Raw genomic sequence first — 23,710 nt, 5'->3', positions numbered from 1 at the left:
CTTGGGCTTCATGGATGGGCCATCATAATGTGATCACAAATTCATGAGCTTTACACACCAGCGACATTCAGAGGTTTAACCGTGAGTGATATGACTTCAACCATTAATCTGCCATATCAAAAGAATTTAGTGCAACAATGAATGTAAATCCATACGTGGGTGCTAGAAATCACATTCAGCCACACAACATAGTACTGCAGACTCTCTGAAATTTTGGAGATGCTGAAGTCAACTACAGCACAATCCCGGACCTCACAAGCCATGATCTCCACCATGATCTCCACAGATGCCATGCATATCCTCTAACAAAGTAATGCTTTGATGCTCTTGAATGCAAGCTCCCTGGCACTTTTTGCCCATTTGCTGTGGACACAGCATTGCAGATCTATCGGAGTGCTAAAGCAATTGCTACGAATGGCTGAAGTACCCAGTCTCTCTGCAGGTGTGTGTATCCGACGCACAACCTGCCTCACTACACTCTTTTGCGCCAGCATTGATAATGCAATACTTGCTGCTGCGGGAATGCCATGGCACTCTCTTCTTTTATGGGGCAGCCATAGCTGCGCAGCGCTGAGCTCACTTGCCAGCAGTAGACCCCCCGGGGCACTGTGGGGGTGAAATGTCGGTGTTGGGTGGCAGCCTGCAGGCGAGCACGCCAGCACGCGACACTGCGCAACACCAGACAGTCAGCAAATGGCACTCTCCTGTCTTGAGCTACATCATCAGGCCAAGAATGCCACAGGCTCGCAATTTGTTGCTGCTGATGCCCAGCAACAAACAAACCCCGAATGGAGTTGTTGCTCTGAAATCAAACAGTGTTCAGAATTCGCATGACACCTGGGTGCCTAATGCATTCTACTCAGGATACAGGCGTGAACAGCTCAGCCGTTCAAGGAGTGCTGCAAGGCATCAGTGAAGGTTCACTAAAACATGCAATTGCGTTGCAGACAGGAACGCACATGAGTAGAAGCCGCTGGGCTGGATTCCGACGGCGGCTGCGATGCCGGCCACTTGGGGGTCGCAGCGGCAGCCCTGCAATCATGTAACAAAGTCCCCTCTCAAACTCAATATCAACCTGAAGGCCACCTTGGATTGCCAGTAAGCAAGATGCAACAGTGCGCCGGACATGGCATGGACAGAGACAGTGGGAGGCAAAAAGGGAGGTGTGCATACATTGCTCAGAACCTTCTGCACTGTGGCGCAGCACCTGCATGCAAGGCAGGAACCTCGTCAAACAATCATCATGAGAGGCCCCTGATCAGTGTTATCAGTGGGCAGGCATCTACTGCTGTGCTGCATTATGCGCATGCCAAAACTCCCTGACTCAGCAGGCATGTTTGCCGAATGACAATGGCCATGGCCATGCCATTCACAGAGCCGATCACTGCTGTCCCTGAGAGCAGGCAGTTGGTGGTATGGAGCGGGCCAGGGCACTTACGTGGGGGAAGGTGTGTTGCTGCCAACAGTTGCCTGGATCTGGGCGTCAGTGGCCGTGGCAAGGTTGCCTGCCTGGGCCTGGATCAGTCCCAGGAACTGGTTGCAATCGTTGACCAGCTGGGAGGCCAGCGGCTGGCATTGAGCTGCTCACAAGACACACAATCGCCCCAATAAAGTGCGGCTTCTGATGTTAGTGAAGTGCTAAGACAACTTTGCTTGAAAGCCTCATTGGGAAAGCTTGCCATGTGTCCACCATGGAAACTGCAACTGTACTGTGGGCTGAAGGTGTTTGTAACAAGGAGCAAGCAAGCAGTTTGGGCCAGTCGCCAAGCTTATGCAACAGACGAACGCAGTCAAGTCTCAAGGCCTTCACCGTTGACAAACCATCAAGAATCAAGACAGCGAGCCGCCCAAGATCCTTCAAAATAAGGATCGCGTCAAAAGAAACAAATGCCGACGGTCGCCGAAGCGCGCTAGCGAGACAGAGCGGACGCACGATTTTGCAAGAGGCTCCGATGGGACGCAGACGAAGTTGGCAGGACAGTCGCCATGACGACGGCAGCCAGGACGGTGAATGCTGTAGTGTGAGCCTTCATCATAGTGGAACGTCGAACGGAGGAAAGCGGAGGATGAGGCAAGAAAGTGATAAGTTGATGGAGGCTCGAAATTTGCGAATTGTCTCACAGTTTCGGTTTGAGCTGCGACATTGGCCTGCTATCCGGCAGATCATAGCAGCCCAACGTTCAAGATCCAGCTGGCCATGCACTTTTCAACATTGGAGCGTCCAATATTGACAGCTGTGCCCACATGCACCTCAATGCAGGGCGTTGCCCAGTTCCGTACGAACTTCAAACCGCAGTTCAAATTCAAGTTTGTAGGGATCCCTCGATCCCGTCGGACGTCTTTGACAATAATTTCAATATTGGACTACCCACAAGATGATACCAACGCATCCAATGCAACCTTGCAATTGCAGGTGTTACAGAAGTCAGCTGTTCAATACCCAGGATCGCTCAGCCTAACTCAGCCAGCAGCTGTATCAGCAGCAGTCCAGATTACCACCATTCCAAAGAGTAATTAAGCAAACCCGCCACTCCCACGTGCAAGTCAGATCTGTACTACTGTATATTCACCCAACTATCAGATCAGACCCATCTAGATCCCTTTCAATAGAGGGAGCGCTCCCTCCAACCACGTCACCGTGACGTGACGTGCTGATCCTGGGCAGGTAAACACTCCCTTCTATCCATCCAGCAGCCACGAAGACGCTCTCCGCAGGACAGGTTTCACACTGCTGCTGGGTGACGCCAGCCCATAGACCTCTGCCAGAATGGTCACCACCTGGACATAACACACCAAACCAACTCTTGCAATATACCGGACCCCAAGGTGCCAGCTTGACCTGCTAAACATGACAGCACCTGGTAGGACAGGCAGGGACACAAATGATCAATTGCAGCTCCACAAGTTCAGAACAAGACACTACTTGAAGGAACTGTATAGAAATAGAAGAAGTATATCAATATATCAGTATATTGGGAGAGTGAGGAAGGCAGCAGGAAGTCAAGATGGCATGCCTCTTCATTGGAGGACGCGAGCATGACATCCTTCAGCTCTGGGGCGGCCAGGGTGCCGTTCGTGTCAAACGCCTTCAGCAGCCCGATCAGGCCGCTGTAGAATCCATCGTAGTTGCACAGAATCAGCGGTACGGTGTGCTTCCTGGAGCCAAAGAGTTTGTGTTATCCAGAGTGACAAGTATGCGCCTTGACTGCGGCAGCACCACAGCCCATGCACACTCACAACAACATTTGCCTACCCTGGTCCATGAAATACACAGGCGAAATGATCGACATCCCAATGACGTGTGAGCCAGCAATGCCTCAACGTATGTTTCAAAGGAAATGAGAGGAGGGCTCACGAGCCGAGCTTGTTGAGCTGCATCAAAGTCAAGATCTCAAACAGCTCATCCATCGTGCCCAGTCCTCCCGGCAGGAAGATGTACGCCGTTCTGTCGCTCTCAGACGCCCTCACCCCCGCATCCACCAGTGCCACCTGTATATCATTGATGTCTAGCCTCCATTACAGTCTTGACCCTCAAGGGATTCTCAGTGTCCAAAGGTTACCGCAGGGCATATTGTTGGAGTACTAACAATGAGGGCATCTCCACCCCCGGGTGCCCATTTGTCATAGAAACTACCAAAGTAGAAGGCAGAGCCGGCGCTTCAAAGAATCGCTCAACCTGAGAGACTAGCTCACAGTGGTTTTCAGTACCCCTTTCTCACCTGCATACCTTGCTGCAGGGTGCATGCTGCCCTGCAAAGAGCAGCGTTGCATACCAAGGTTTAAAACAATGCTTAAATGGTAATGGAGAGAATGAAGTGGGAGCAGACCTTTCTGGAGGACAGGAATCTGCAGAAGACGGCGGCGTCTGTGGGGAGGTAGGACGCCGTGCGCACCGTGGTGCCTGCTTCCCTGCTGATGCGGATGCCGCCAACCGGCTTGCCAGCGTCCATCGCCCCTGCGCACCACACACAATATTTTACTCTTTACTATGGTACTGCTTTGGTCACCCTTACCAGGCTCCCACCAGGGGTTAGATATAGAACCCCCTGCTCCCACATCCACACAGCACCAGCCAGAGTACAACGGCACACAGAAAGAGCAGAGCTAAGCTGCATTGCCTGCACTTCCCAGACTATAGACTCAAGACCCAAAAGACCGAGTGCCACTTTGCCGCGCCTCCCATGTCTTTCTTGGCATCCCTACTTTTCCTGTAACATGCGTTTGTGTCCAGCATTTCAAACTGGCATGTTGGGGTCCAGTGGACTGCGAAAGGCCCAGAACATCCTAGCGGCGTGAGAAGGCACAGCAGTGGGGGGTAACCGAGGGTGGCGGCCTCCATCATGCCGGGCCCGCCGCCGGACCAGGTGGTGCAGCCAAGCAGGCGCGCCACATCAGCGCCCAGGTGGCGCGCGCGGTCCCAGTGCGGGCTGGCCGCCTTGAGGCGCGCGCTGCCGTAGTAGACGACGCCGCGCCCCAGCCGCTCTATCAGCGCGTAGCACGCCAGCAGCTCCTGCTGCACCGCCGCCGCCGAATCCCTCACCACCGTCGCCGCAAGCTCACCGTGCAGCCTGCTCGCATGCCGCAGTGCCACATCAGCAGTTGCGCATGGCACTATGCCAGATCAAGACGCGATAAAGTCGAAGATTTGCAGCTGCGGCAGGTCTGTGTGCAGCTAATCGTAGGGTTGGGCAGACTGGTTCTGTTCCCTTCAAAGGCTTCACTCATTGGCAAATGGCAATGAGCAAAAAGCAATTTCCCCAGACATTGATGCAGCACGCCGAGGACAGAAAGTTTGACAGAAGGTTATTCAAGCAGAGGCAAGTAGTGAATGCACCTGGCAAAGAGCCAGCGCCAGGAGGCCGGAGTCATCTCCGCGCCCACCACCTGCACGATCGCGCCCCCAGCCAGGCAGCCCAGCTGCGCGCACTTCTTCAGCGGATACTCGCGCATCAGCCCGTACAGAAAGCCGGCCGCAAACTGGTCCCCCGCTCCTGGGCATGACAAAACTTGTACTTACTCACTCGATGAGCCTCGAGTGAAGGCTTTGCCCTGCTGAAGCCCAAGCCTAGCTGCACTGCACCCCTCCAAACATGCATGCGTTCCTCTTCATACTTCCAAGACAGGCACAGGAAGACTGGTCCAGATTGGCATAGGACAGGATTTGGGTATGAGGACCATCATGTTCAGAATCTCCAAGGACAGATGGACGTGACTAATTACAAGGAGGTGAGTCAGCGGCACGCACCGGTGGCGTCGACGACCTTGATGTTGCTGGCGGCCGGTTCGCTGAAGGCAACGCCCCCGCGCTGCTGCACCAGGCAGCCGCGCTCCCCCAGCGTGACTGCCGCCACGTTGCAGTGCGCCGCCAGCACTGCCAGCCCCTTCTCCGCGCTGCCCACCTCCGGTCCCCCCGTCAGCTCCGCCGCTTCATCCTGTTTAAGAGGACGGATATTCAGTGCAGCACGTAAGGTGACAAGTATGGTACGTTGCACTGCCGTTCACGTACTAATCCACCCTCTACCTGTCCTCTTAGATCAGACCACCTTCCCATGATCTTGTGTGCAGTTGACTCTTCTTATCTGGGCCATGGGCGGCTTGGCACATTGTTCAAGCACACCAGGACAAATGGCGGAACAAGGCTATTGTATAGAGAGTCTCCCACGGTTTCCACACGATGTCCGTGGTTAGGAGCTCTTTAAATGAGCAATAACTTTGGGGCTGATCCTGAAGGGGGTGATGGTGCAGGGTGGAGGGAACACCTCGTTGCAGAAGCAGCACTCGATTCGGCCGCTCTGGAGCAGCGCCTCGACGTCAGCGCGGAACTCGCGCACCACCTCGAAGGAGGCCAGGTCCAGTGCCACCTTGGCACCCACACTCAGCGCCAGCTCAACAGCCCTCTGCAGCAGGTCCTGCCTGGAAGCATACTGGAGCCTTAGAGCAATTTCGCATGCCTGGTAGAGAGGCCAGACTTTCATGCGTGGACTTTTCCCTCTCCTACCTAGGCCACCTGTTGCATTGGTCAGGATGGAAGTACCGATGCGCCGCATATTCAGTGCAGACCAAGGGATTCGAAGGATGCTTGAGGACTGCTGAAGGTGTGGGAGATGAAGAGGGAAAGAGACGCCAGGAAGGGGAGTCGTGCTGTAGCATACCTGTACAGGATGTACCCAGACAGGAACACCCATTTAGCAGATCCAAAGTCCTCTGCTGAGATGTCACCGGCGGAGAGCCGCTCCGCACCGGTGAGGCACGTGCGCATGGTGCGCTGGCCATTGCTGCTCAGAATGACACACCGCCCTGCCCGTACACAACAGCTGTCATTGGGAGTTGCTCGTAAATGAAGGCATAATCAAGAACATAGGAGGTTGAGAATGTTGCATGCCTGTGGATCCCTTCCCCACACGAAGCTTGCTTACATCCACCGATGAGCGCTTCAGGCTGCTGACGAAAATGGCGCCCTGCTCGTCCTGCCCACGAGCTCCAACCTGTCCAGAAATGACAACCCCCGTGGCATTGCACGCCATCAAGGGCAGACAGCGCCTCTATGGTATGGATTACCCATCATGCATGCATGTGAGCTTGCTGCATGCAGAGGGGACCATGCATACCAGCTGGCATCGCACTCCCCACCCAGATGCCAGGCCTGCTCAAGAATCCATATCAGGAGGTCCGAAGATGTATACGTACAGAATTGTGAGCAGGAAGGACTGATGACATGAATTTGCGTGAGGGATATACCCTTTGTTGTGTTTGCAGCAGAACCTCCTGCCTTGGTAGTAAAGTCCCCCACAGCAGCTGCAATGATACATAACAATGAATGCCATCGTCAAGACACGCGTTCAGATCAAAATTGGCTCCAACAGAAGCTAATCAAATGTCGTGATCTGGAGGGAATGCGCATGGCACCTAAGAGTTGCTGGATGTCTTCTTGTTGGACCCTTCTGCTTCCACCGACTTCATCGGCACCAACAACCGATTTCAGCGTGTCCTCGTCCACAGAACAGACGTGATCAACGATTGCAACGGGCTGAAGGGCAACGAACTCGACTGGTTGTGGCTCATGGAGCAAAGGCAAGTCACCTCCCAGCTTCACATCCAAGGCCATGATGACCTGCAACTCGAGAATAAGATCGCAAATGTGAGTGTTCGCGCACGATTTGGAATGAGTCTTCGGAGAAACAATGAGGTTAGGTCGCACGTGTTTCAGCCTCAACATCACGTGCTACTAGCAGGTCGCTTGTTCCCGAGCAGAATCCGCAATTGCCCAAAACTAGCAGATCCACCAACTTTAAATCAGGACTCTGCATAGGGACATTCCTACTGAACTGATTTGGGGTTACAGGGACATAGGGACATAGGTGGGAAAAAGAATGGGATCTAGAAAACACGATGTCAACGGTAGTGGAGCATTTAGCAAGAGTCTCCACCTTGCTCAGCGTCGATCTGAGGTTGAATTTAATTTTGAACGCATCAATGAATGCAAAGTCATCATAGTAGGAACCATGAATTTCTCTGTCCCTGTACGGATGTTGTCTTCTGATCTGCAAGGATACGTGCTGAAGGCTCGTTTTTCTCTCTGTGCAGCATGCAATCATATCCAAGGATTACAGGGAAACCTTGCTCCGATCTAAACGCATGCGCCTGGGTCCGTGCCAACAGGACGCTCCTTGCACAAGTGAAGAAGCAGGAAAGCAGGATTTGAGAAAGGCAACCTGCGATCTTGTCAGTGCAATAAAGCAGAAAACTATTTTACTGACCCAGGCAGCGCGACAAGTCAGGATTATTGTATCAGGAGGTGCGGAATCCTATCCTACCGTCTTGGTTCCAAAACACCTGATCTCCAGCTTGAGTGAAGACCAGCTCTTATGGTGCAGGACAATGTACTATTGATGCCAATCATTTGAGGGACACGCTTCTACCTGCCCTCATCAGGGTCTTGCTTCTCCGGTACGAATCCCCTCCGTGAGCTTTCAGCCGCTGTTCCATATGTTGAACTCAGCATAGGAGAAAGTGATGGCAACAAAGAATTCTTTGTAGTGTATGCCATCCAGGCAAGGCGGGCGGGAGACTGCAGAAGCTGTGCTGGAGGTAGCTTGGGCCATCACAAACCTGGCAGCAGGCCAGCATGATATCGTCAAGACAGTGCTCCTGTCTGCACCAGCACTCATTGCTCATCTGAGCGGCTGGCTTGGACTACAGGTCGCAGAACAGTGCGCCTGGGCTCTAGGTGAGAATCCCTGCAAAATGCCATACAGAGAACTGATGATTAGGCATTGGTGCACTGGTTAAATTCTTAATTCGGCTGCACATACTCACGAGATTGGATGTAAGAAACGATTTGAGGAGAGGAGGCAATTATGACAGATATGCGCAGGCAACATGGCAGGCGATGACTCAGCGTTATGCAACACCTTGGCAGCAAATGGAGCTGTCATACCCCTCGCGCGTCTCCTGCTGAGAGCTACGAGCCGCCATGAGGGCACAGCTGCTGATTGTGAATCTGCAGCTGCCACCGCCGCCTGGGCATTGTCCAACTTGCTCTGGGGCGATCCCTCTCAGGTGGACAGCTTCTCCCGTTGAGCGCATCCTTTTCGCATTATTTTTAAACAATTATTGAATTGCCCACGGCATGCAGCCTACCCTCCGCATCACTTGTGTGGCTTCCTGTGGCGGCAGGTTGGCCATCTGATTGAGGTGCCACAGTTCCCCAAGGGCCTGGTCAGCCTTCTTGAAGAGGAGCATGATGCCTGGCTGCACACTGAGGCAGCGTGGCTGCTGGCGTTCATCTGTGGTGGAGCAGACACTCACATGCACACGATGGTCAAGCATGGCGCAGCAAATGCTGTGGTGAAGCGCCTTTGTTGCATTCTTACACAGGTCCGTTTTAATGGGGTTCCTCTGCTTCAAGTGCATGGCTATACTGTGTGAGGTAAGGAGGGCATAATGCTCTCTCACTGCTTCTGATGTGGGTCATTTGGAGGTGATTGAACTGCACTCAATGGAGTTGTGAGTGGCTCACACAGTGTGCTAACAGCAGGATGGCGCCTTGGAAGGATCAATAGCGCTGCTCACCCCGCTGCTGAGGTGCTTGGGGAACATGGGCACATCAAAGGTTGCCGCAAAGAGCTTGCTCAGTGAACAATCTATGGCAGTTGTCCGGCGATGTGCAGGCAGCGAGATTGGAGCCTTGCAAGGGGAGGCACAGTGGGTGACAGCCATGCTCTCCAAACTGGCGCAGACATAAAAATGCATGTCTAGGATGAATTTCCTGGTTTAGCTGTTTTGCGTCCATGCAATCTTATTTGTCGCCAAGAATTATTGGCATTGGTTAAGAATCTATCAGACAGAACGATGCACCTTATGTACAGACAAGCGAACCATTTATTTGAAAGATTTAAGCAAAACCTGCTCTACTTCTTGCAGAAAGTTCACATGCATGACTCAGAGCTCTTCAGCACGTGTCTAATCGAACAAATCTTGGAGCATGTCTACAGAATATTGCATTGAACAACAATGTCAACAATTGCAACCATTTTCTCTGTGCTTTGAAGTTGCAAACATATATATAGCGCTACCTCTCACTGTATAAATAGCCATTCCTGCTCACCAGAGTTTTAATATCAATATCAATCTCGCTTTCAAAAAAGCTGCCTCCCTTCAGACCTCTTCTCCGCCATGCATGCTATGATAGTACAGTCTCGCCAACAATGAAAGTCACCATACACCATAGTAATCATTGTCCCGGACAGGTTCAATATTGTTCTTCACACATGATTTGGGATGTCGTTCATGCTGTGGCTTGCACTTCCCAGGTAGCAGACTGCTCCACATCTAAACCACCTGAGGTGGGATTGAGGCGCAACACTCGTTGATGGAATTCTGCCAGGGTTGGCCTGTGCCCAACGCTGACAAAGGTGACACCTGCTCCTGCAATGGCTCGGTACAAGATCTCCTCATTGCCAATGTCCAGCGCACTAGTGGCCTCGTCCATCAGCACAAGCCTTGGCTTCAACAGAAGAATCCTGCACCACATACAGTGATTGTTACCCAATAAACCCTCCTTAGCCATCCTCATGTGCACTGTCACCCTGTGCTTGTTCAAAAATCCAATATTGGTACCAGCAGGGCGCAGGTGTGGAGCAGCAACTCCCATGAGAGACCTGCTATAAATCTTTGACTTTTTTACTGTGAGTTGGTTGCGCGCGATCAGCCGGCAGGTGCATGCGGTCAATTTGCAGGTGCACTGGCAAAGTCAAAGTCAATTGTTACCGGGCAAAGGCCAGCCGCTGCTGCTCCCCCAGCGACAGCACGCCAGCCCAGTCAGCCAGGGAGTCCAACCCGGTCGCGGATCCAGTCCCGTTGCTGCCGTTGTTGCTGGATGAGGCTGAAGACCGGCGCAGCAGCGCATCCAGCCGCACCTGCCTCAGCGCCTCCTCCAGCTCTGCATCGCTGGGCCGGGCCCTGGCGCTTGCCGGCTGCGTGCCGTTCACGCTGCCAGCACTGCAAAGCATGCACAGCAACGCTCCTCCATTGCCTATATAAATTTCATCTTAGCAGCTGCTGATCTACATGAGGTTGATCAGCATTATTGGGAAAAAAGTATGATGCTTCCCTTGCCCAGTTACACAGCGTCATGTGTTGCACATGATGGTATGACGTCACATGCCTGCATCTACCTAACATTGAAGACACCTACACCAAATAAAAGGTCGGCGCTCGCCGGATGGGAACATCTGAGGAGGGCATGCGCACCTGGTGGCTGTTGATGAGGAAGGCACAGTGGACCATGTTGGGTACAACAGCTGCTCTCGCAGCGTGCCCAGCACCATGTAGGGCCTCTGGGGGACAAAGAGAATGTCGCCGCCTGTTCCATCTGCCGCTATAGGCTTCCCATACCTGTGCAATCATGCATTAACCCTTGATCACACGCTGCTGGCCTGTGCATGTGACACGCTGTTGAGCAGCACTGGTGCAAAATTTTGTCGCGGACAAGTGATGAGCCTGACCACCTGGTGATTGTGCCAGAACCGCTGGACCAAAGGCCTGCAATTGCGCGCAGCAGAGATGTCTTCCCGGTCCCACTTGGTCCCACAATGAGCAGCGACTCGCCTGCCCCTACCTGCGCAGAGCCCAGCCAAAGCAGTGTATTAATTTCGTCCAAGCAAATGAAAAGGCAATGGACGAATGACAGGGATCAATGCTTGAGCAAGGACTGTGATTGTGATTGATTATAGGATTTATGCCAGGTGGGCGCACCTGCAGGGTGAGGTCCTGCACAAGGGTCCTCATGCCATTGGGTGTCCTGAGAGTCACACTCTCCAGGCTCAGCAGCTTTGCAGAGCTGGCATGGTGCGGCCGGTCGACAAGATCTATCTTTGAGGCTTCTGCTCCATTGCTGCTGGCTGCACCCGGCAGCGCATCAGCCTCGGGCGGGGATGCAAAGTTGTCCACCACTTCTGAGAACTCTCCCAGACGGTCTATGATGGCGCTGAAGCCTGCCAGCGCCTCAAACTGCATGCAGATACCTCCGCACTTAGGTCTACATTCTACATAATAGAGGCAGATTACATATTCTGACATGGTTGCCGCGGGGTAGATTACATACTCTTGGCATGATTGCTGTAAAGAAGGGGAGGCAGAGGGAGTGGCACCTGATACACCACCAGGGACACATCCGACAGGATGTGGTTGAATGCAGAGGAGGACTGGTTGATGACCCCAAACTCAATCTCCCCCCTGAAGAACAGCGGAGCCACCACAGCAGCTGGCAAAATCTGAATCAAGAACCTGCATACAAAGCACATTGATGATTGGAGCTGACTTGGACACAGATTGCAACCCAGTCCTGGGAATGAACCATATTGGAGGAGATGTGTCATAGAAGGTGATTTCTAAAGCAGAGCACTGAGAAGCACATGTTTTGGATGAAGAGGATACTGCATGCTTGAGAATGATGTCGTGGACTTGCCTGTAGAAGGAAGTAAAGAATGAAAGATTTCTGGAGGTGACAAGCAGGTCCCCGTAGTTGGCCACCACCTTGCCCAGCCGCTGGAATAGCAACTTGGCCTCGCTCTCCTCTCCCCCATAGAAGGCAATGCTCTCCGCATTCTCCCGCACCCTCACCAGCCCAAACCTGTCACACATCACTGTGCGAATTAGCCCCCCAAGCACGTCTCGATAGCAGGATTCGACAGGATCGAAAATCAGATTCTGCCCTATCTTGCTGAGGAACATGCTGAACAGGTAGCAAGAAAGGTGCCTCACACAAGCCAGTGTGCCTCATGCGCACAGCTGTTGACGCACCAGATTTTGCTTTGTGGTGTGCCAACAGCCTTGTGCATCAGACCAAGGGCTGTTGTGCTGTGCTCACCTGAAGTTAGCCTCCTGAGCCTCCTGCTGGAAGTTGAGGCCGACCAGCTTGCGGCCCAGGAAGACAGAGGTTGCCGTGCCGCCCAGAGAGTAGATGAGGAGCGCCACAAAGAGGGGCGGGTAGATAGAGTACAGGATGCCGGAGAAAGAAATAAGGTCCACGCCCGCGTTCAGTATAGTCATCGAGAAACCCAAAGCGGTGTCTGTAAACTGCCTGCGCCCAACAAAATACTGCCCGTCGAGTTTGTTTTGCATCTGCACTGGTATTGCTGAAGGCAGACATGCAGTGTTCACAGGTATTGCAGTGCAGTGGGTGCTTCTTGGAAGGATGTGATGATGGAGAGTATCGATGAGGCCTCCTTAATGAGTGGCACACCTGACATCTGATGATATGCGCTGATCGGGGTTGTCAATCAAGGTCCCGGACTGGATCTGATAGAAAGTGCGGTTCCGAAAGTAGTCCTCGGTCAGGCGCCGCGTCATGTAGTCTCGCCAGTCAAGCGCCAGCCGTGACTGAGGTAACCCACAAATTAAGTTTCTTAGCAAACGGCACATTGCTTTAAACTTGTCTATATTACAAGTTGTAATATAGACAACAGAGTGGCCATACATTTACCACTCTGTTGGTGGTAAATGTATGGCAAATTTACCACCAACAGAGCATACTGAGGGAGACCAAGAGTCTCTCAGTGTGCCTGCAGAGCATAGCCGAGCACCAGATCTGTTGCAGCACAGGCATGTGCTCTACCAGAGCCAGTGATGTAGGGAATGGTCTCGTGCATGAGGGTAGGCACCTGGACATAGTCCCTGAATACGAAGACTGGGACACCGAGCACAACGCCTCCCAGCCACTTGATCAGCATCTGGGTGAAGCGCTCTGCATCCTTTTCAGACAGGGCGTTGAAGAAATCGCGTCCCAAGAAATTGAATAGCACGCTGTGTCCACACATTGCACATCTTCAGTAATTATGCATAAATGTGTTAGCAGGAGGTGGGGCAGAGATGTAGGGATGATTGGATGCAGTTGTCTGACCTTACACCGGTGGTGCCTAGAGTAAGAGCAACAACTCCTGCCAGCTGCCATCGCGCACGGCCCCCCTCTACAGGATCGTTCCAGTACGGCGTTCCAAGCTGTGGGAGGCACGCAAAGAGATTGCATCACGACAAGAAGTTGGAGGTGACAATACAAATTGTGAAGAATACACCTAGATCGCACCTTGATCAGTCGGGACCAGATCACGCTGAGATCAGTGCTTGCACCCTCACGTGAACTAGCACTCAGAACAGATGTTCCTGGAGTCTCAGCATCAGAACTAATATCCTTTGTGTCAAGGCTGCATCGACAGCTATGCTTTCCATGGCCCCGGTAGCATACTCTTCTGAACAATCCTAAATCGGTGCGGAGGGGCTTCAATCTTGCTCTCCATCGTGGATTTTTGCAATGCTTTAGTACTGTGCCAAAAGGCAGAAGTGGGCGGTACTGTTGGTGTGGCACAAAGCATTGCCCCTGCATTTCTTTAATAAGAAGAAATGTTCATACAATGTGAGTAAGTGCGCAACACAACAATGGATTTATAGAATTACACCAATTCACTTCTTGCTTGAACTCAATTGGGCTCCATTTGTGCCTCGATTGACCGTGACGCAGCTATCCTCCTTGTGACGTCATCCCCACAGCTCCAGCTGGCTTCCTCCTGCTCCTACTCTTCCTCAACAGTCCTTTGATGGAAGCACATCAGTGATTAGCGCAAAAATTGGAGGTCTGCTTCTTTTGGTCGTCTTTGGGCAGAGACGTGAAAGAGATTGAACGCAGCCTGATGGCTGCTGCCAACGGCAACAAAAAGCCACGCCTTGATTTGGCACTGCACAAGGGCCATTCGATCTGTCTGGTACTTGATTATGGATCTCAGTATACTCAACTGATTGCCAGAAGAGTGAGGGAGAATGGGGTTTACTCAATGCTCATACCTGGCGATGTCACCCTGGTACAGCCCACCTCTTTGTTCTGGGTTGTCCTTGCGCCTGATTTCGGATGATGGAAGAATATGGACCCTATCATCTGTACTTCTAACTCAATGAAGCATGTGGGTATCAAGATGTCGTGTGACTGGGCCGCAGGAGCGCATCAAGTCAGTGCAGCCAAAGGCAATTATCCTCTCTGGTGGACCAAATTCGGTACATGTGGCAGACGCTCCGCAGCTCCCAGCCGGTTTCTTTGATTACATCAAGGAGAACAACATCCCAGTTTTGGGCATCTGCTATGGCATGCAGCTCCTTGTGCAGGTACGGCTCTCCTGCCTCGTCCAGTATGCTCTTCCATATCACCAATCTGATTCTGATGCACAATTCAGCAGCAGGCTGCCCTACAGCTCTGCACAGCCACATTGATCCCAAAAGTTAGTGATGCAGCGCTTCTGTGAAGTAACAACTTACACACTCCCTGGAGTCTGCTATGTTCACACCAGCGTGTGTGCATGCCTGCAGTCGCTAGGGGGCGAGGTGCAGACTGTGGAAACGGACGGGGAGTACGGGCGCATGTCCATCAGAACCACGCAGGCCAGTGAGCTGTACAGTGATGAGACCGACCACGCTCAGATGGTGTGGATGAGCCACGGCGACAAGGCCACCCGGCTGCCTGACGGCTTCCAAGCAGTCGCCACCAGCGAAAAGGTCAGCACGCTGCAACGCTTCTCACTTTACACCCACTTGATTCTCACCTAGTTGGCACTATGTAGCTGGTGTGTGGCCAGACATTGGGAATTGCAGCAGGCTAATTTCTTCCTCCAAAATCAAGTGCAGAGGGTGTAAAAATAAATTTTGCGGACTGTGAAGGGGGTTGCATTGGATGAATGCAGGGCACTGTGGTGGCGATAGAGAATACTGCGGCTCAGCTGTACGGGCTGCAGTACCACCCAGAGGTGCAGCACAGCGAGAGGGGCATTGCCACGCTGCGCCGCTTCCTGTTTGACATCAGCAAGGTGCCGGCCGACTGGAAGATTGAGAATGTGCTGGAGGAGGAAATGGCCAAGATCAGGGCCACGGTGAGGCCCTTGCTCTCCCTAGAAAATTGATCCTAATCGTGTTGAATTTTTAGAGCCCATGTGCGGTAACATCTGCCACCTGTACGACCTCATCTGCCACAAGTGCGCCCTCCTGTCAAGAACAACAGTCCTCAACTCGGGCACAACATCTCTGGGAGTTGCAAAGCAAATAACATTTGATGTGCATAGAGGGCCATCCTTTACGAGGCTCTTTTGGGGTCTTTATAACTACCTCTGTGGGAGTGGTAGGTGGGGCCCACGGACCATGTCATCTGCGCGCTGTCTGGAGGAGTGGACAGCACAGTGGCAGCCACGCTCGTGCATCAAGTGCTGGGAGACCGCCTGCACTGCGTCTTTGTGGACAATGGCCTCCTCAGATACAAGGCACACAGCACAGCTCCTTCTTGCTGCATCGCTTGCACCTTTTGTAGCACTCTTGCTGTGGGTGTTGAGTCTGACACAAGCTCAGATGGCTCATGATGCTGTGCACAAGGTGAAGGATAGCTGACAGGGAAATGCGTCGCATGGTGCAGGAAGCAGAGCGGGTGATGGACACCTTCAAAAATCACCTGCACCTGCCAGTCACCATGATTGACCACACAGAAGTCATGCTGGCCAGGCTCAAGGTGCGCGCTGCATTATGCGCACATCCTGCAAACCTCTCTTCGAGTTCCTGTAAGCAGGGAATGTATTTGATTGTTTCAGGTGTTTTAACTACCTGCGCAGGGGCTGAAAGACCCAGAGGAGAAGCGCAAGGCGATCGGCGCCGAATTCATCAACGTGTTCCAGACCTTTGCTGACAACTTTGAGAAGGATCACGGCATATGTCCCAAATACCTTGTACAGGCGGGTGCTTCTCAACAAAGCAATGCTTAACAATACCTTGCCACACACGTCATCCACCTCATGCGTTATTGATCAGTGCCAACGAGATTGTATTAAACAGCAGCTCAAGGATAGTTGGGTTTCAAACCCGAACGGGCTAGATCCCTCAGCCCCTGCTAAAGGTTAAGAGTGAACCCCAAGAACCTCAGGATGCTCCTCAAGCTTGGGGTGAACCTCACTTAGTAGTGGGTGTCTTGGCAGGGAACGCTGTACCCAGATGTCATCGAGTCCTGCCCGCCCCCGGGCACGGGGCAGAAGCACAGCCACATGATCAAGTCCCACCACAACGTGGGTGGCCTCCCCAAAGACCTCAAGTTCACCCTCATCGAGCCCCTGCGTGAGCTCTTCAAGGTGCGCGCTGCTCAGTACAATGCACGCACGGCCACGGCTTTGGCCACCTGCCATCGTACCAATGCCAGCACTTGACTCGTTCCTGCATATATGCTGCGAGTTCAACAAGGGGTAGTGATTTTTGTAGCCTTCGCTTCCAGCCTGTCTGCTCATGCACCTCGCCTCTTGGCAGGAAGAGCGTTATACCATGAGTATGCTGATTGCAAATATTGCTTTGGTTTTACTGCTTGATAGGGTGCATTGGCTGATATTAGTTATGCCTGTGCAGGATGAGGTGCGAGCGTTGGGCCGCCTGCCAGCGCTGAACGTGCCAGAGGCCTTCATCACTCGCCACCCCTTCCCCGGTGCACACCCATCCTCCTGCGCTGCTCCTTGTCAGATATTAAGCTGCTCTGCCAAATTAATGGGTTTTTTCCCCTTGACTTTTGCCTTGTCAGAATCAGCACTTTGTCAAGACCGCTTGAAGATGACACAGGGGGTTCTGAACACCACCCCCTGATATGCCATCGGGAAGGGGGACTGCATTGTTGGGACTGAAAAATTGAATGCATTCTTGGGACCGATTAAAGCAGCGGGTGCTCTAGCCAGGTTATCACTCATTTGAACTGAGGGTCTGGGGGGTGTTTGACTGCAGGGCCGGGGTTGGCGGTGCGTGTGCTGGGGGATGTGACGGAGGGGGATGCGCTGGATGTGCTGCGACAGGTGGACGAGATCTACATCAACACAATCCGCGACTTCGGCCTCTACGACAACATCTGGCAGGCCTTCGCCGTCTTCCTGCCCGTCAGGTGCGCCCTTCTTCTGCCCATGCCATGCACCCACCATTCCACTCCCGCCTGAGCTTTCCGTTTCATTTCTCCAACCTTAGCTACCGTCATGCCGTAGCCTTGATGTCCACGGCTTTGGGAGTGTTGCAGGTGCCTTGGAGCAGCACGAGTTGTTTCCATGCTTTATTCCCCTAGGCTGCACAGGCGTGTGAAGTGCTGGGGATGCCATTCTTGAAAGCATTGGAAGACCTGCACATGCAAGGAGGGGGTGCAATTTTTTTGCAGTGCTGCATGTTGCACGCATGGCATATCCTGCGCATGCAAGGAGGGAAAGCAAATTCTTCTGCAGAAGATTTTGCAGTGCTGCATGTCGCAAGATCTGCGCTTGCAAGAGGCCTCGCAAAAAATACTGCAGTGCTGAGCGGGGGATCCAAGCGGTGGTGGGGCGGCGCAGGTCGGTGGGGGTGCAGGGGGACCAGCGCACGCACAGCAGCGTGGTGGCGCTGCGCGCGGTGACGAGCGGGGACGGCATGACGGCCGACTGGTACCCCTTTGAGCCCAAGTTCCTGCAGACCGTCTCCAGCCGCATCTGCAACGGCGTCCGATCCGTCAACCGTGTCGTTTATGACATCACCAGCAAGCCGCCCGGCACCATCGAGTGGGAGTAGGGCACCGGGGGGTCCCCAGCATGGCTATGGGGGCCAGTGCGCCCGAGGTACCGTGCGTTGGGTTGAGCAACATTGGTGGCTCTTGCTCACGGTGTAAATTGGATGAAACTTGCTCTGGAGTCGTATATTTCAAGGTTTAGGGGGCTTGAGAAGGGATCTAGGGGCGAGTAGAAGGTTGTAGACTTTTCTCATGCACAGAATTTGTACGAACATTGTCTTTTATATGTTGCAAGCTACTTTTGTGTCAATTTCGCCATATCCAGTACTACATATGTCATAGAGTGAATGGACACATGCAATGCATGCAATGTCTCGGCAAAAAGTAGAGACAGTCCGTGCTGACAGTCTGTTCATCTGCAGTAATGTTGACAACAATTCGTCAGAGACTTGCTCTCTATATAAGTTTGCTGATGTCTTGACCGCTTTTGTCAGATCAAATCACTGTTCCAGAGCACCACGCAGCTGTGCATAGGCCAAATAACGTGTAACTCACTCTTGAAGATGCATCTGCTTGCCAGCTATAGCCTATCGTCATGCGTTCATTCTTTGGGGTCTACGAAGGAGCTTCTCCATCATATGGCATTACAAATCCGTCTCATAGCGCCAGTGAGACCACCAGTACTATCAGCTGCGCCTAAAACATAAAATCTTACAATTGTGCCTTTCTTTGCTAACGCTACCTGCCGGCCGGTGCAATTTGCCTCGCCTGCTTCTGTTCCTGCATACCCAACAGACAAATTCCTTAGACACCTGCAGAAATGCAGCTGAGAAAATGGCAATCAACCAGTTCACAGGGCCATTATCAAATTTAGTTCAACTACGGTAGGAAGATTGTTTGGAAACAAGGTAGGAGCACCAAATCTGCTTCAGGCAAGAGGCAGTCGAGTTCGGAAGCTGAGCTCACAATCAGGGAGGGAGCCTGTGTTGGAGGCCGGCCGGCGAGGCTGGTCTTGGCGGCATTCTTGATACGCATGCTCTCCACAGCATGCGCGAGCAGATCCTCCAGCACAAAGCCTGTTGGGTCGCCCGCCCTTGCACTGCCTGCCCGGCTGGCCGGCTTTGCCGCCTGCACTCCCAGCCCCGCCGCCGCTGCTGCAGTGCTTGGCCGAAGCGCTGATGGCACCAGCGCTAAGGCAGACGACGCAGCGGAGGCTGTCGGGACCGCATTCAGATCCGACGGTGCCACGGCGACGGGAATTTGCGGCTGCACGGCAGGTGCCGCTGGCGCGGCTGGCAGGTCCCACTCGGGAGCAGGCTCGCCATTGAACGACAGCTCGTGAGTCATGGCGGGGGGAACGGGGGGACCGGCTGCCGCGGGAGGGAACGTCGGAAACGCAGGTGGCGCGCCGAAAGGGTGCTCCTCCGGGGGAGCCGCGTCAGCCGCGGCTGACGCCGCGTCGAAGGCGCCGTGCAGAGACCGGGGCTCGAAACCGAGCTCCAAGGGCTGCACAGGCTTGGGGGCTGGCTGATTGAGGGTCGGCTGGGGCTCCGGCTCGCTGCTGTGAGGGCGGCTGCTGGCGGCAAAGGGATCATCGTTGATCAGGTTTGGCTGTGCAGAGGCAGCCATCAGATCTGCAAAGCTTCCCAGTCCGGCCGCGCCTCCTGCCGGCTTAGATGCGTTTGAGGTTACGCTCGGCTGCGCTGGCTGTGCTGTGCTGGCAGTGGCTGGCGGAAGGGCGCTGTCAAAGCCAAAGTCCATCAGGTCCGGGATGGCCGCTGAGGAGCTCGCCGCAACAAAGGCGCTCTCCCCAAAGCTGTGCTCCTCTGCCGACGCCTGCGAGAGGAATAATACAAATCAGGACCTTTGGCCAAAAAATGCAGTCAAGAGGCTCCCGCACTGCTCCTTCCTTTCATGCGAAACCAGCTCAAAAGAAGTCCATGGTGAAATGTCCATCTGCCAGTGCGATGGTGCTCACGGTGTTGAAGTCTCACCTGCGTTGCAGCTGGCTGAGATGCCCAGAAGCTGCCGGTGCTGCGCAGGGGGCCCAGCTTGGCTGCGGCAGCAGATATTGCAGCAGAGGAGGATGCAGTGAGGGGGCCGTCTGCAGTGGAGCGCATTGACTCAGCAGAGGCCGGCGCCGGTGCCGGCTCCAGCGCGTCCGCTGGCGGCCACTCTCCCTCCCTGTAGGCTCCGTTGTACTGCGCCATGACACTGAAAGCTCAGAGGGCCGTCCTCGCTCTACTGTATCGGCTTTCCTGCAGACTTTGCCGCTGTGAAGGGAAAGGAGCAGGGGTTTCATGATCATCCACCCATTTACTTGAATTAAGGGTTCAATTTGCTCGGACATGGCAGGACATCGGTCATGCACAGCATATAATTAGGTGCCAGCAGGAAGACTTATTGCACAGTCATTCGAAAGCGTAAAATGGAACAGAAAAGGAAAAAAGGGGCGCACCTTGCGGCGGATGAAGGCTTCGAGGTCGGGGGAGTAGTAGGAGGGCTTCTGTGAAGGGTCCAGCTTGGCCTCCAGCGAGGCGTTGGCGCGCGCGTTGCCGGTGCGCGCCATGAAGGCCACCTGCTCCGGCAGCCACGTGTCCAGCGTGCACGACCGCACCTGCACCCACTCACATGCCGTTCAGTGCCCACGTCAAAGGCTGCTTCGATTGTCTCGCGGACAGGGGCGCCAGGTCCTACTCTGTTTGCACCCCTGGAGAATCACCTGGTGCGATATCTGGATCGACCTTCATAAGAAAGATATGCTGTTGCGTGTGCAATTGAATGGTCAGACCTCAGCACGCACTTTCTTGCACCCGGGAGACCCCAGTGGAGGCCATGTCAACATGCAATGTCCTATTGGCTATTTGAAGGATCAAGGGGACTGGCGTCAATCTCCCCTGGCAGAGGGGCCAAGGGTGAGTCGAGAGGGTGAGAAGGGTATGCCGAGGATGCAGCTGAAAGCAACTACCTTGGAGATGTGGACGCCGAGGCCGCGGTGGTGGCCGGCGCAGCGCATGCAGATGAAGACGCCCGTGTTGATGGAGGCCCACGTGGCGCGCCCAGCCGCGCCGCCACCCGTGCAGTCGGCGCATGCGCGGTTGCCCGGCTGCTCCAGCAGCACGCGCAGCGCCGCCAGCTGCTTCTTGTTCTGCTCCATCGTCACCCCCTTCATCTCCCCAGCGCCCCTGCGCCGGTAATGCTTGTAATGCATCTGTCCCTGTAGTGCCAGCTTGACTGCCAGTAATGAAGGCACCTGATAGGAAAGACAGGGATGCGAATGAGGTTGAGAGCACAGCATGTCTGCTTCTCATACTGTTCGTCTTCATAGTTGCCATGGGACGGGACGAAAGTAGCATCTGGGATGAAGGAAAGCCGAAGACATGCCTCAAAGCAAAGGTCATCTCAGGAGTGAACAGGGTGGGAGCAGGTGCTGGGCACACCTTGTCGCGGAGCGCATCTGGCTCTGCGGCGTCGCCTCTGCTGGGGAAGGCGTGTCGTGGCCGTATGCCGAGAAGCCAGACTCGCCCGTGTCCGACCGCTGCAGCCATCCAAGTAACAACTTCGGCAGCCACTCTTATACCTTGTTGGGTCCCCTTAATTGACACCAGCAATGCCACACTTGGCGGCGAGATCACAGGAATCCTAGAAAAGCAAGTGGGCTCTAAGCACAAAACAGTACAGAGCACAGCACAGTGTCTACAGAGCACAGCGAGGGCCCCAGTTCACACCGATCTGCGCAAAGATGACGGCCCGCCGCCGATGCCGTCGTAGCCAGTGGAGGCCGAGCGCGCGGGCGTCATGTCTTCGCGGCTGTAGCCAGTGTACGTGCGCCGCTTGGCCGCAAATGTTTCGCGCTCCTCCCGCAGCCGCGCCGTGTCCCTCAGCAGCGCCCCTATCGCCTGCGCCCTGCCACCACCATGCAAACCATCTGTCATTTTGGAACCGTTCTTTTCGAGCGTCCTTCTTACCACTACGAATGACAGAATACCTGGTAAAGGACGGTCACTGTCCTCCTACCATGCTGCATTGTGTGGAGCAGTCGGTGCAAGCGATGTTGCCAGAGAGCAAACATGCATTGGTTGGCGACATTCATGCACCATCTCAATTGCCTAAGTGAGCCTCCTGCCCGTGGTATCCTCTCCTTCCCATACCCTCCCAGTGTGAGTCACAGACCTATGCCTCTGTGAGTCACAGAGGCATAATGCCTGCTTGCTCCTGATCATGTCAGCATGCCAGGCGCCATCTGAGGGGGCACCTGTGGCGGACGTTGACGCCCTGGTCCCTGCCCTCGGGGGAAACATACTGGAAGCCCTCCAGGTCCTCCAATCGCATGGCCAATTCATTCCGCGCGATTGCCACGCAGCGTTCGGAGCCGCGCTTCACCAAGAACTCCAGCACCGTCAGCGCCTTGTACACGTTGCGCCACTTGGCCGGCGGGTAGCCCAGCCGCAGCTGGATCACCGCCTGTTCAGGCAACACTCATCACCTTCAGTGATGAACTCGTGCACATTAGATGGTTGTCTTATGCGTATTGTACCTGACAAAGTAAAGCAAAGGGAAAGCACAAGAAAAGCGCTCATCAAGCTGGCTGAAAATGCACGAGAAGCGCTGAACTGTCTGGCATTTGCATGCGTCGAGGCATACTCCAGACCTTCAATGATGAGCTCAGAAATTTCATTCAGGATTGCATTATGTGCGCTCAACAGCCTGGTGCTTGCATGCATGTCTTAAGGCAACATGGCGAAGGTGCGCATTCGGTGGTGCCAAACATACAAAACAAACTGGCTAGGATGAAGAATGAGGGCTCACGAAGATGACCAGGCAGTCGTTGTGGTTGAAGGACGACTCTGCCAGCTCATTGAGAATCATCCCCGTTGGGCCCCTGTGAGTCATGGCACAAGCACAAAAGTATAGCAAGTGATGTGCAGAACTGCAAATCGTGGGTGTCATTTGGAGTGATACATAATCAAATGGCATGCAGGGTGAATCATATAAGAAATCAGCCTCTTGAGGAAAGAATGTACCCACCAAGGCTCATTCCTGGTGGCTTCCCTTGCCTTCCGCTCCATCTTTGTGAAGGGATGGTACTGCCCAGACTTGATGGCTGTAATGTAATCTCGCAGCCATGAAGCGCCCTCCTTACAGGCTGACACTGTATAGTCCTTCAGATCCAGGCCTTTCCCTTGCGACACCAGGGTCATGGTGTGACACCTGCACCAGAGATGACAGTGACAATGACTTAGTGCCACCCATCTGACTTAATCGGCAGCATCTGAAAATTGATACGTCGAGCTGTGTAGATGATCGTGCACAGACAAAAGGAGAAATTTGTCAGTCTCCTCTTTCCTCCAGTATGGTGACTAGTCAAAACAAGCCCGGTTCAACACGCGAAGATTATTAGGGACTGGGCGTGCCATCGGTGACTTTCAAACACTGAGAGTACCTATGCATAATATGCATCTGACATTACGGTTCGAATGAAGAGCTTACAGAAAGCTTTTGCCCGCCAAGACAAACCACCAGACTGTCTATTCTACCCGTCTAAGTAAGGCCTCTCTCTCTGAATGATGTTGCAAGCAGAACGAAATACTCACTAGATTAGATTACTGATGTCAAGTTGATGGTCTTCGTATAACGTTCCCCTCTTCCTGGAGATTTCAAGAAATAGCAAGGGCCTTTCAAACCTTTAGC

At 53.7% G+C, this 23,710-nt stretch overlaps 6 protein-coding genes across 6 annotated transcripts; 2 read left to right on the top strand and 4 right to left on the bottom strand.

Annotated features, from left to right (window-relative positions):
* Positions 1-3,086: 3,086 nt before the first annotated feature.
* Positions 3,087-4,537, bottom strand: COCSUDRAFT_7743 (putative lysine decarboxylase; the record flags this gene model as incomplete). The annotated part of the gene is made up of 4 exons (XM_005646732.1): positions 3,087-3,156; positions 3,356-3,489; positions 3,828-3,955; positions 4,321-4,537. Coding segments are annotated over 4 exons (549 nt in total), but the record flags the coding sequence as incomplete, so codon positions are not given.
* Positions 4,538-4,842: 305 nt separating this feature from the next.
* On the bottom strand, positions 4,843-7,045 carry COCSUDRAFT_4820 (Ribokinase-like protein; the record flags this gene model as incomplete). The annotated part of the gene is made up of 9 exons (XM_005646731.1): positions 4,843-4,991; positions 5,246-5,432; positions 5,760-5,913; positions 6,153-6,275; positions 6,358-6,485; positions 6,609-6,646; positions 6,739-6,769; positions 6,808-6,866; positions 6,907-7,045. Coding segments are annotated over 9 exons (1,008 nt in total), but the record flags the coding sequence as incomplete, so codon positions are not given.
* Positions 7,046-7,325: 280 nt separating this feature from the next.
* COCSUDRAFT_66521 (ARM repeat-containing protein) lies at positions 7,326-9,400 on the top strand. The gene is made up of 7 exons (XM_005646730.1): positions 7,326-7,448; positions 7,585-7,795; positions 7,875-7,947; positions 8,052-8,227; positions 8,375-8,559; positions 8,677-8,877; positions 9,038-9,400. The coding sequence occupies exons 1-7, from the start codon at positions 7,371-7,373 to the stop codon at positions 9,242-9,244; spliced, it is 1,131 nt and encodes a 376-aa protein (XP_005646787.1). The 5' UTR covers positions 7,326-7,370; the 3' UTR covers positions 9,245-9,400.
* A 387-nt stretch (positions 9,401-9,787) lies between these two features.
* COCSUDRAFT_16703 (ATP-binding cassette transporter) lies at positions 9,788-13,521 on the bottom strand (the record flags this gene model as incomplete). Its single annotated transcript, XM_005646729.1, has 11 exons — positions 9,788-10,022; positions 10,270-10,362; positions 10,732-10,896; positions 11,010-11,119; positions 11,257-11,511; positions 11,652-11,774; positions 11,965-12,133; positions 12,371-12,583; positions 12,746-12,882; positions 13,164-13,305; positions 13,403-13,521. Coding segments are annotated over 11 exons (1,761 nt in total), but the record flags the coding sequence as incomplete, so codon positions are not given.
* A 665-nt stretch (positions 13,522-14,186) lies between these two features.
* COCSUDRAFT_36970 (GMP synthetase) lies at positions 14,187-18,081 on the top strand (the record flags this gene model as incomplete). The annotated part of the gene is made up of 11 exons (XM_005646728.1): positions 14,187-14,354; positions 14,488-14,652; positions 14,854-15,039; positions 15,225-15,410; positions 15,660-15,794; positions 15,944-16,036; positions 16,137-16,250; positions 16,497-16,646; positions 16,915-16,990; positions 17,281-17,434; positions 17,868-18,081. The coding sequence occupies 11 exons, from the start codon at positions 14,187-14,189 to the stop codon at positions 18,079-18,081; spliced, it is 1,641 nt and encodes a 546-aa protein (XP_005646785.1).
* Positions 18,082-18,757: 676 nt separating this feature from the next.
* On the bottom strand, positions 18,758-23,220 carry COCSUDRAFT_42598 (ENTH-domain-containing protein; the record flags this gene model as incomplete). The annotated part of the gene is made up of 10 exons (XM_005646727.1): positions 18,758-18,799; positions 18,986-19,855; positions 20,014-20,220; positions 20,478-20,636; positions 20,988-21,204; positions 21,460-21,557; positions 21,748-21,925; positions 22,275-22,483; positions 22,829-22,901; positions 23,048-23,220. The coding sequence occupies 10 exons, from the start codon at positions 23,218-23,220 to the stop codon at positions 18,758-18,760; spliced, it is 2,226 nt and encodes a 741-aa protein (XP_005646784.1).
* Positions 23,221-23,710: the final 490 nt, after the last annotated feature.

Source organism: Coccomyxa subellipsoidea (assembly GCF_000258705.1).
Source record: "Coccomyxa subellipsoidea C-169, whole genome shotgun sequence".
NCBI lineage: Eukaryota > Viridiplantae > Chlorophyta > Trebouxiophyceae > Coccomyxaceae > Coccomyxa > Coccomyxa subellipsoidea.
The sequence above is the reverse complement of the archived record's forward strand: the minus strand, read 5'-3'. Positions and strand labels throughout refer to the sequence as shown.

Excerpts from the sequence above, each read along its gene's own strand:
- COCSUDRAFT_66521 (XM_005646730.1), top strand. The coding sequence starts at position 7,371 with ATGGGATCTAGAAAACACGATGTCAACGGTAGTGGAGCATTTAGCAAG. Across the intron at positions 8,560-8,676 it reads TCTGGGGCGATCCCTCTCAG|GTTGGCCATCTGATTGAGGT; the intron begins GTGGACAGCTTC and ends CTGTGGCGGCAG. Across the intron at positions 8,878-9,037 it reads TTTGTTGCATTCTTACACAG|GATGGCGCCTTGGAAGGATC; the intron begins GTCCGTTTTAAT and ends TGCTAACAGCAG.